This window comes from Equus quagga, chromosome 8, assembly GCF_021613505.1.
Source record: "Equus quagga isolate Etosha38 chromosome 8, UCLA_HA_Equagga_1.0, whole genome shotgun sequence".
Lineage (NCBI taxonomy): Eukaryota > Metazoa > Chordata > Mammalia > Perissodactyla > Equidae > Equus > Equus quagga.
Window position 1 is genome coordinate 32,947,022 of NC_060274.1, and position 12,074 is coordinate 32,959,095.

The following is a 12,074-nucleotide window of genomic DNA, read 5'->3' on the forward strand; positions in this document are numbered from 1 at the left end:
TCATCAGTATTAATTTATTTATGAAAGTGTAAAATGGTACTATTTATGTATTACAAAGCTAACTCGTGAAAACACATTAACATTTTGTTGTCATCCAATATGTTAAAATTGTATATATAACAGGGAGGGGCCCAAATAGTCAAAATAATATTGAAAAAGAAGACGAAGTTAAAGGACTCACACTTCCAATTTCAAAACTGTTACTACAAAGCTACAGTAATCAAAACAGTGAGTTCCTGGCATAGGGATAGACGTAGAGAACAGTGGAATAGAATTGGGTGTCTAGAAACAGACCTACATGTCTGTGGCCAGCTGGTTTTCGACAAGGTGCCAAGACTGTTCCATGGGGAAAAAATAGTCCCTTTAGCAAATGGTGCTAGGATAGCTGGACATCCACACACAAAAGAACAAAGCTGGACTCCTCCTTCACACTATATACAAAAATTAACCGAGACTGGAACAAAGACCTAAGTGTGAGAGCTAAACTATAAAACTCTTAGAAGAAAACGCTGAGGTAAGTCTTCCTGTCCTCAGATTTAGCAATAGATTCTTAGACAGACGCCAAAAATGGGAGCAAGAAAAAAAAGAGATACATTGGACTTCATAAAAAATTTTGTGCATCAAAGGACATTATCAAGGAAAGTAAAAAGACGGCCTACAGAATGGGGGAAAATATTTGCAAATCATATATATGATAAGGTTCTAGTATCCAGAATATATAAAGAAGCCTTACAACTCAGCAACAGAGAGGCAACCTAATTTAAAAACGAGCAAGTAGACATTTCTCCGAAAAAGATATACAGATGACCAACGAGCACATGAAAAGATTCTCAACATGATTAATCATTAGGGAAATGCAAATCAAACCACAGTGAAATACCACTTAACTCCCACTAGGATGAGTATAATAAAAATAAATAAATAAGTGTTGGTGAGGATGTGGAGAAATCAGAAGCCTAGTACGTTGCTGGTGGGAAAGTAAAATGGTTCAGGCACTGTGGAAAACAGTTTAGCAGTTCCTCAAAAAGTTAGACAGAGAAATACTATATGACCTAGCATTCCATTCCCAGGTATAGACCCAAAAGAATTGAAAAGAGGTTTTCAAACAAATACTTGTGTGTGAATGTTCATAGCCCCACTATTCACAATAGCCACAAGGTGGAAACAACCCAAGTGTCCATCGATGGAAGAATGGATCCACAAACTATGGTATATCCAAACAATGGATTATTATTCATCCATAACGGAAAAGGAGTATGATATATGCCGTCACAGGGATGAGCCTTGAAAACATTATGCTGAGTGACATAAGCCAGACCCAAAAGAGCACATATTGTATGATTCCATTATATGAAGTACGCAGAATTTGTAAACCCACAGAGACAGAACACAGATTGGTGGCTGCCAGGAGCTGGCGGGAGGGGAGAATGGCAAGTGACTGCTTAGTGCGCACAGGGTTTCCTTTTGGAAAGTGATGAAAACGTTTTGGAACTCGATGGAGGTGGTGGTTGTGCAACTTGGTGGCCACTGAATTGTTCTAACTTTAAAATGATTAATTTTATGTTATGTGAATTTTCACCTCATAAAAAAAAATTTGTATAATCCACCTGAGCATTTTGATTTCTATTAGTTTTAATATTTAAAGGCTAAAATACACTTTAAGGATGCAGTTAAATCACCTGTGTACAGAATCAGTCACTGAAGCGTCTCCATAAAATCCTGGGCTCCAAAAAACACACCTGAGAAGCACTGAGCTCTTCTGACAGCGTGTGGAAGATGGAAAGCCTGGAACACCTCCCTTGAGTGACAGCTCTCACTCTTACGTCTTTACGTTCTGCCAAAATCTCCATGAAACTTCCCCCCAGCTGCCCCAGTTCTGGCCTCTAGAATCACTGCATCGTCACCCAAATGCCCCCACTTTCCTGAACTGTTCCCCCTGTGGCTGCTTTTCACCCGTCCTCGCTACCTTCTTTGAGTGTTCTCTTGCTCGTCAGTGACTCCATTGGAAGATAAATGTCTTGAAGTCCCCACATTCTTTTTTTAGAGCTGCATAGCTTTCTCATGTGTGGGTAGACCGAACTCATTTATGCAGTGCCCTGTGGATAAACATTAGTCTACTTCCAATCTTTTGCTCTTATGATGCTGCAACGAAAAATGCCAGGGCACGTGTCATTTCATAAATATCTGTGGGATAACTTCCTAGAAAAGAAACAGTGGGTGGAGGGTTTGCATGTTTGAAATTTTACTAGATATTGAGAGCTTGCCCTCTGGAGAGTTTGCTCCGTCTCACCTTCCCGTCAGCCGTCTGTGAGAATGCTCTTTGCCACACCATCTCCAACGTGGTGGCTTGGTCTGACATTTTTATCATGTTGATTTGGACAGGTCAAAAATGGTATATCATTTCCATTTTAATTTGCGTTTCTCTTTATTTTGAGAGAAGTTGAACATCCCCACCCCTTTTCTGGAAGCTTTGCAGATTTCTTCTTTATCTTTGGTGTTCTAAAACCACATTGTCATGTTACTGTCGTTTGGTCATTGAATGTGCTGGACTCTTTCAGTCTGAGAACTTATGTACTTTGGTTCTGGAAAATTCATCCCGTATTTCTTTGATTAGTTTTTCCCTTTTGTTTTCTCTCTTACCACTTTCTCTGTAACTCCTATCTTTTCATCTCTTTCTTGGCTTTCTTTGAGGTTTTTGGTTTTAATTTATCTTCCTGCCCCTTTACTTTTTAAGAAACTTTGTAATGGTGGGTGCATGTCATTATACATTTATCAGAACCCATAGAGTGTACAGCACCAAGAGCGAACCCTAATGTGACCTGTGGAATTTGAGTGACTGTGGTGTGTCAGTGTAGGGTCATCAGCTGTAGCAAATGTGCCCTCTGCTGGGGTCGTTGATAGTTGGGGAGAGCTGCCAGGGTGGATGGGAAGGGCAGGGGGCTACATGAGAACTCTCTATACTTTTTGCTCCATTTTGCTGTGAATCTAAAACTGCTCTAAAAGATAAAATATTTAGAAGCAAGAAAAAAAACGGGTAGTCATATTTTTAATTTCCAGCTTACTCATTTTTCTCTGATTTGCTCTTTTCCTAAATGTCCTATTTTTTGTGTCATGCATCTTGAATATCCCTGGGTGTACAAAGTAGAGCCTTCTAAGAGCTCTCTACTGCCCCTGAATTCTGTATCTCATCTGTGCTATTTTGCGGTGTATCTTAGTCTTGTAGGCTACCGGAGAGGCCACACAAAGCTGACTTAGAGTGGCGGATAAGGAGGGCAGGTCTGTCAACCAATGTACTCTTTAGGTTGAGTGCCAGGGAGCAGCTGTGACGCGGGGGAACCCCTAAATCCAAGCAAGTGAAGGCCCTTGTTCCAGGACACCAGTGTTCACAGTAACTGTTCAAGTTCTCTCTCATTTGTTCAGTTTCTGCCAAGAACCTGACTCTGATCTCTTGTGTGGGAAGAGTTGGGTCAATACTTGCCTGATAGGCGTTCTGTTATCCGGATGGAATCATTCGGAAGGAGGGTATCAGCTGAAGTATAGGACTCTGAATCAGTCCACTCATTTTCAGCCTCTCCATCCCATCCTGACCCAACCGTGTTTCCCAGTCTGCAGCCTGGTGGTGCTCTGACAGGCGGTTGGCCCCCCACACTGCAGCTCCGTCTGCCCAACTCTGGGCTGTGCTGTCTGTCTGCCTGCCCCCATGTAACTTACTTTTGCTCTAGGAATCTCTCCTCCGTCAATTTCCCTTCCCATACTCTATATGGTTGTGGATTCATACCTTCATATTCCCTATGAAATGTTAATGGGGTCTCACAAAGAAGAGAGTCAGTGTGGCCTGTTCATGCTTTTGATCCAGAATATCTTGTTTCTTCAACCTGTGTTTTCCACTTGCATCTTTTCCCCCCTCTAGTCTATCTTCAGCTCCTTAATTTACTTATGATAATCATTGATTTGGGCCCCAGGCGGTTAGTGTTGTACCCTTTTTACACCCATAGAGAGTGGTTTGATCAAGTGCTCAGAACTAATAAGTGGTCAAGCAAATAACCCTCTTGAGTCCTCTGACTTTTCTGTGACTCTGCGCTGTGCTATTTCTCCATATCCATCTGTTCCATCTGTCCAAGTTCTTTGAATCGTTCCTGTATTTGCTCTGAGAGAAGATTGCTTTCACCGCCTAGTTTATTCTCAGCTGAAGTTTATCCTTCAGCCTTGTCAGCCACACTTTAGCAGAATAAAAATTTTATATAGTTTAAAGTAGTTGTTGAATAATAGGTTGGATGTTTCTGGCTTCAGTTCTGATAAATCTGCCCTGGGGAGGTAAATGGTTGCTTCTTGAGGAGAACCTTAGTGACAAACAGTGATGGAATATTTGCCACAGTTGTTCTTGGTTTTGCTTTTGTTGTGTTTCTGTTTTGTTCTGTTTGGGTTTTGGTGCTAAACCAAAAAGGATTGGAGCCAGGATTTGAATTCTCTCAGTATTTAGGTAATCTCTGTAAATTCTAGTGATGACTAATATAGGGAAGTTTTCAAAACAGGTATCTTTAAAAGACATTTGCAATAGTTCTTTACTGACCTGGTCATTTTAGTTGCTAAAATTACATTTCACGAGGTATATGGCAGTTTGGTGGTTAATTTTTCATATTAAAGTGGTGATGGTTGGAAACATTCTGAAATATAGTAAATTATAATTACTTTCATTCAGATACTGAATATGCGAGTAAATATGTAATCACCTTGTTTGTATGGAGTAAGGAAGACTGTCCTGGGGACTTTTTTGACGAGACTTAATGGCAATGATATTTCCATGTCTTTGAGCTTGTTGATAGACATACAGAACTTATTATGGTCACGTAAGGAAACACGTTCTAGACAAGCATAAAGATTCTGTCTTTTCTCTCTTTTTTTTAACAGGAGCAGATGTCTCAAGTCTTAGATGCCATGTTTGAAAAATTGGTCAAAGAAGGGGAACATGTCATTGATCAAGGTGATGATGGTGACAACTTTTACGTAATCGATAGGTACGTTTTGCATAATTTTCACTACTGAAATTTAATGCACCTTTTGTGTAAAATCTCAGTGGTTATTGTGACAACTCACAGATTAATATATGAAAGTTGCTCTTGCCTCTTCCTCTTATTACTGTGTAACAGGCGCGGTAACCCTGCCGCGAATACCTGCAGTGAAGCCGTACTAGACCCTGAAAGCAGGCCTAGTGTGTAGAGGATTGGCAGCAGATGTTAGCTCAGGGCTAATCTTGCCCCCCAAAAAAAAACCAAAAAAAAAAAAAACCAGTGCGCTTTACGCAGTAAGTAGACAGGAGACCTAAAATGTGGTAGGGGAGCAGTATGCACTGCGTCTTGATTTCTGCCCTTTTGTAAAGCGATGGTGAAGTGTTTATGGGAGAGCCGGTACCCCCAGCCCCTCCCGTTACGTGTGGAACACAGATCATCTTCCAGCCGGATTTATCGCATTACATTTGCCTCTCTGGGTAGAGTTGTGTTCAACTCAGAGGCCCTGCAGAAAATCACTCCTCGTCTGTCTGCCTGGGCCTTTTTTCTTGCCCTGGGCCCTGCGGGTGGTGTCTCGCGTACATCAGTAGTGCATGCTCTCCGAATCAGGGGTTTCCACGGATGCCTCACTCCGTCCTCCCTAATGCCTTGGTGCCCCGTGGAGCTGTTGCTGAGGCACGGCCCAGGGTGGGGGTGGACTCTGTGATTTTAGACTAGAACACAACCAGTTATCCATATGTGAATTGAAATCATGATTTTGTTATGAAACAGCTCAGAAGTTCTCTCAGCTGTTTAACTGTATTTAATTGTAGGGGTGTATGAGAACCCCAAATACAATACAGGATTAATCTTCCGTAGTAGCTATTTTGGCTACAAAAACCGCCTTACGTTTGTATATAGACCATTCCCTTTTCAGTCAGATCCTGATCACCCACTTGACAGATGAAGACTCTCGCTCAGGCACACAGAAGGGACAGGAGTGGGGTACGGTCACCCAGAGGATCAGTGTGGAGCCGACTCAACAGCCAGGTCTCTTGGCCCCCTCTGGGCTCTCCCGTGGCTCTGCACTTCTGAGGCCTCACGTTATCAGGGGAGACATCTGTAGGAAAGAGCGGCACACGGGATTTCAGCTGGACTGGTAGCCCATCTGACATCTCATCAGCACGTTTGTTGTATATTTTGTCCTATTCAAAGTAGAAATGTAGGAAACAGTTTTAGTGCAGCATTGTAGATAGTGTAAATAGAGGAATTAATCTCTACTTGAAAAATAGTCATGCAACAAATCTTAGAAGGTATCCTTGAAACAGCCATTCTATCCATGAGTTATATTAAAAACCAATTATTCTCTTCCTTAGTCATTAATATCTTTGGTCTGTTATCTTATTTTTTGTTTCTATTGTATCTTTGTCATTCATAGTCCTTTTCTAATCTTAAAACAACTCCCTTGTTTGTCTTTGTTAGAATTTAGGCAACAGAATAAAGCCAAATGATTTCTCCTGTCTGCCCTCACAGGTGCTTCAGCAAGCCTTAACCCCATATTCTCTGATGAAATACAATATATGGAAAGACAGTCCTCCACAAGGAGGCTGTGGTCCACGTAAATACAGAATCCACATGATACATAGTGCAGTGACGTGAGACTGAGTCTTATTTGCCTAAAAAACAAACCCCCATTGAAAGACAAGCACAGAAAACCTATAAAAAGACCAGGATCAGATATTTAGTCTGAATTCCTACCACTTTTTACTTTAGACTGAGGTTAATCTAAAGTAAAGGACCAGTTGATGTAAAGGGCCAGAGAGTGTGGTCTTGGTCGCAACTGCTCGACTCTGCTGCTGGGGTGCACACCAGCTGCAGAGGGTGCAGAAAGAAGCCCGTGTGTTTGTGTTCCGATAAAACTTTCTCTACAAAAGCAGGCGGCCAGTCTGTGGGCCGCAGTGTCATGGCCCCTCCTTTAGGTGGTAAGAGACCCTCGTAAGTACTGCAGAGTAGTGGCTGACCAACTTGTTAGAGCTGTGTTCTTTAAAAAAAATGGTTATTTTTTTCTGATCACAAAAGTAATGCGTGCTCATTTTAGAAACAGAAAACTCTTTAATCACACAGTGACTGTCCCTGGAATCCTTCCCTTTCTTACACTCAGAGGTAACCGCGGGTGGCAGTTTGATTGACATTCCTTCAGGTGGTTGTCTGTGCGTTTGCTGTTTGGTTACAATCTTAGTTACGTTTTTATCATTTATTATCTTGAGTTGTTATCGTTTAGTCTCATTTTCCCAGCAGGCACGTGTGTGTCCGTCCCCTAGTTTAGAGATGCTTGTCAGGCACAGATGGGGTCTCCGGCACCTATCGATGCCCTTTTATTACTTATTGTCATCAGAGGGGAAAGGGAGGCTGGAAATGAGATTGTATTGCACAGGCCTCTTCTCTGAAATAATGTTTTACTGTAATGAGATTTTGCGTGAATTTCTTTTGTCTCTTGTTTTTCGTGTGTCCAACAGGGGGACGTTTGATATTTACGTAAAATGCGATGGTGTTGGAAGGTGCGTCGGTAACTATGACAATCGTGGGAGCTTCGGCGAACTGGCCTTAATGTACAACACGCCCAGAGCGGCTACAATCACTGCCACGTCCCCTGGTGCTCTGTGGGGTTTGGTGAGTGAAGTATTTGTTGGACCTGAATGTTATTTGTCAAAAGAGCTGTGACAAAAGCCAGGTAGATAGAGAGTATTTCAGTTCTCACAGGCAGATTGATGTGGGATCCCTGGTCGTCAGGGAAGTTATTAAGTCGCTGCTGGATGCTGAACTGTTGGGCACTGAGACTGCGTTGGGTTCAGCCTTTGTGTTCTTTTCCTCAGTCGAGTCAGGATCCTAGGTCCTACTGGCCCTGGGAAAGACACGCAGATCCAAAGTGCTCCTCTGTTACTCCCTCTTAAAAAAACAGCCAGCCACACAAAACAAACACACCTTCAGTGTTATTTTCTCAGATAGCTTTCTGAGGTGAGTATCATGATCTGTGGTTCCCAAAGTGTTGCCCCTTGACCACCAGCATCTGTATTACCTGAGAACTTGCTAGAAATGCAGATTCTGGAGCCCCACTCACTGATCTGAGCCCGCTCAATCAGAAACTCTGGAGAAGGGGCCTGGCGACGTGTATCGGAGCGAGCCCGGCTCGTGATTGGGATGCACGCAAGGGTGTGAGCGACCACGGTGGACGGCGGACGGGTCCTCTCATGTGGTGGACGGGGAATGGGAGCAGCTTTGCCGTGGAAGCAGCCACGTGGAGAACAAGCACTCCAGGCCCCTGCTGGTCACCTGGCCGCGCATTGGAATTACGTGGGGTGTTTCAAGAAAAATCCTCCTGCCTAGGACAGATTGAAGCAGAATCTCTCGGGGCGGGACCTGGGCTTTTAAAATAAATTTCTTACTGTGGTCTTTCTACAAGACTGAAAGTCTCGGAGGTGACACCAGGATGCAGCGGCAGGCACTGGCACAGCTGGCCCTCTAAAGAGTGTTGAAGGTGGCACGCTGCTCAGACTCTGCCGTGCTTGCGGGTCACCGTGACGAGGCAGCGGGTCCAGGGTGAGGCCCGTGAGCCAGCATTTCTCATAAGCTCCCGGGAGAGCCTGGCGCTGTGGGTGCTCAGAACACGCCTTCAGCACGGATTTAGTGGAATGTTTACGATATTTGTATTTTCTTGTCAAATTGTGGAAGACAGCCGCCTATGGTTTTGTCATGCATTTTCCAGGTTGTTTCTCTCAAATCCTTTTGTGGAAGCAGGAGAGGTTGAGATCCTTTGAAGCATGTTCAAAGTCTCATTGCCGAGGACTGCAGTGTTACAGAAGTTACACGTTCTTCAGTCCTGACTCGGGATCTGATGAAGTGGATTCAGCTGGGAAAATATCTGTTCATCAGAGAAACGAGATATACTGTACATTACCTCTTGTTAGAGCCAGGCAGTGACTGTTTACTTATTAAAAATGGGACGAGTTACTTTTTAAGTTGTAGAAGGAAAACTGGAATTGCTTCAGGTGGAAGAGACCTCCTCATCTGAAGTGTTTTAAGGACTAGCAGAGATTTGAACACCCAAAGCCAGCAAAGGAAAAACTCCAAACCAGAGCAGACTTGGGCCGTAGAAGTGTGTGCCTGTCCTCAGAGTGGCAGGGGAACCTGAGGTCTGCTGTGACCTGTTCCATTAAGGAAGCTATCATTTGAAAATTCAAACACCTCCCAGTGGGGTTGCCAGCCAGGATCAGACTGTCACGTGGAAGGAAGCCACCTCCTTGCACGTCCTCGGTACAAGATCACATATTTTGCAGGCGGGCCCCTTTAGAATACTGATAGTTTTCAGCCCTGGGAGAAACCTTATTGAGGTATCAAGTCCCAGCATTTCCCCGTGTGCTCAATACTTAAGCTCTCAAGGAGGATTAAGCATTTTCAGAGATCTGTACTAATCTATACATGTTATTAAACTTTATAATAAAGTGGGCAGTTTGTGAGGATCACCTTGGGGTATGTGCATAAGTCAATGGCTTTTTAAAAAACTTTTTAAAACACTTAGAATTAACAATCAGTTAATACTTCAAATCTGCTTTTTAAGACCAACTCACCTAACTAGCCCCTTTTCAGAGAAAGTCGACTGGAAAAGATATTTTTCTTTCAAGGCCAACAGATTGGAGCTCTGCCAGATATGTGCTGGTGTAAAGATAAGGAAATCCCAAGAGAAGAGTCCATTGTAGTGTAGCCTGACTTTGTAAATGCCGCTCGGCCGCTGGGAGCCTCAGAGGATTAACTCATCTGCACAGCCGTGCTGATGGTTCAGAGAGGCGATTACTGCAAGGACCAGGATGAAGACATTGGAAATGGGGCTTTCTGGACTGTATTTGTATGTCACACTGGGTGTGAAGAGCTGGGCCATTAATAGGAAATTCTTCCTGAGACGTATAGCTCATTGTAGTTAATTTCTTTTTTCCTTCTCATTTTATTTTATTTTGTCCTGTGCTCCCGGTATCTCTCTCTCTCCCTCCTCCTCTCCCCCCCGTTGTTAATTTCTAAATCACTAAACTATTTCTAGTTTTCTCTGTTTTGCAATAAACTCTGTCCGTAAAATGGTGTTGCAGCTGGTTCTCAAATCTGATTATGTATCAGGATCACTTGGGGAGCTTTTATGAAATAGAGATTATTGAGCCCTGCATACAGAGATTTGGAGTTATTAAAGTCTGGGATCTCAGAAACCTTGGGTTTTTTTTTTTTTTTTTAACACTATAGCTGATTCTGATGCAGAGGCAGGCTTGGAAATTATTTCAATATTTTTATTAATTGTGAAATTTTCTCTTCTAAAAAAAAAATTAAGAATACAAGTCCAAATTACCACCCTTATAAACTGTAGTAAACTAAATTAGAGAACAGGATGTTTAATTTGCTAGAGACTTGCATCCACACTGGCATTTTTCTTAGTTGTAGCAGTTCATTTAAATTCAGCCTTAATATATTGGCACAGTAATTTATTAATTAAATAACATCTTTTATTTTATATTAAAATTATATAATTGTTAATGTTATTAACAATTTTATTTTGTGTTAAATTATTTTTATTTTCTATTAAAATTATATAATTGTTTATCAATGTATGCCAAACTAACATAATTCTGAGGGCTTTTAATTTAGAACTAAAAGTTTTTGCAGGAATTTTTTGAAAATAAAATTTATAGGAAAACCATTTTTTGAGCTATCTTTAAAGATTGCCCTGGTTTCTTAATTAAGTTCCTCATCTTTGAGATTAAGTAGTATAAACATAGGAACATTTTAAAACTATGAGCATGATAAACACTGGAATTAAACCCTACTCAAGAAAGTTGTAATTTCTCTGTGCCTTCACATTTTTAAAAAAGAAAACTAACATAATATGGGTGTGGCAAAGAAGCTAGAGTAAATAATTTTTCAAGATCTCTTACATTATAATTGCTTTATGACTAAAAAACATTTTCGAATAGTGTTTTTCATGTACTTTTTACTGCAGTCCACTTTAAGAAACACAAAGAGACATCATAACCACTGCATGTGTGTGTGTGTCTTTGTGTGTAACTGAAGTAAATATTGAGCAAGACAACACTTTGCTCCAATGGATACACTCTGATATTTTCTGTTCTACTTTATTTCTTATAAAAATGCTGTCATGTCCCACCAAGTTGATTGCGTAACACTCTAGGGCTGTCACGCACAGTAGAAGAATTCAGTGCTAGCCCAGACTCATGGAAACAGATTGGCGTGGTGGTTGGCTGGGGGTGGGGAAAGGGCACGATGTCAAAGGGCACAAACTTCCAGTTATAAGATGAATAAATTCTGGGGATCTAAATATATACCAAAAGTTGCTAAGAGGCTAGATCTTAAATGTTCTCACCATAAAAAAGAAATAGTAATTATGTGACAGGATACAACTATTAAATAACCCTACTGGGGTAATCATTTTGCAAATATGTGTATCAAATCAACATGTTATACACTTTAAACTTAGACACTATTATAGGTCACTTCTCTCTCAAAAAAGCTGGGAAAAAAAGAACTATACGCCAGTATCCATTTTTTTTAAATGGTTCAAGAGCGCCACCTTGTGGGTATAGCTAAATTATATGTTTGTCAGATTTCCTTCTGAATTAAAGTGAACTGATGCTTCCTTTAAAAAAGTGAAGATAACATTTTATATGATTTTATGTTTTATGCTTGAAGAAACAAAAATCTGAAAGGAGTTGCATTAAAAGTATAATAATATTAATCTTTTATTTCTAAATCTTTCATTATTGTTTGTTCCATTTAGGGAATAAAATGAAACTCTCTCTTCAGACTTTTTTCCCCCATAAAAATCTACCTTTTAACTGTCCTTGTATTTGATATCCTGATTTTAGGACAGAGTAACCTTCAGGAGAATAATTGTGAAAAATAACGCCAAAAAGAGAAAAATGTATGAAAGCTTCATTGAGTCGTTGCCGTTCCTTAAATCTTTGGAGGTCAGTCTCTGTTTATGCTTTCATTTTGCTTTGCTTTAGAAGCGTCTGTTTTGTTAGGAATATTTAGTTG

The 12,074-nt window shown here is 41.2% G+C and overlaps 1 protein-coding gene across 1 annotated transcript in view; it reads left to right on the forward strand.

Moving 5' to 3' along the window:
• The window catches only part of PRKAR2B (protein kinase cAMP-dependent type II regulatory subunit beta), a 109,247-nt gene that overhangs the window by 89,008 nt on the left and 8,165 nt on the right, over positions 1 to 12,074 (forward strand). The window contains exons 5-7 of the mRNA XM_046670520.1: positions 4,909 to 5,015; positions 7,502 to 7,655; positions 11,903 to 12,004. Coding sequence (XP_046526476.1) covers positions 4,909 to 5,015; positions 7,502 to 7,655; positions 11,903 to 12,004 — 363 coding nt within the window. The remainder of the gene's footprint in view (positions 1 to 4,908; positions 5,016 to 7,501; positions 7,656 to 11,902; positions 12,005 to 12,074) is intronic.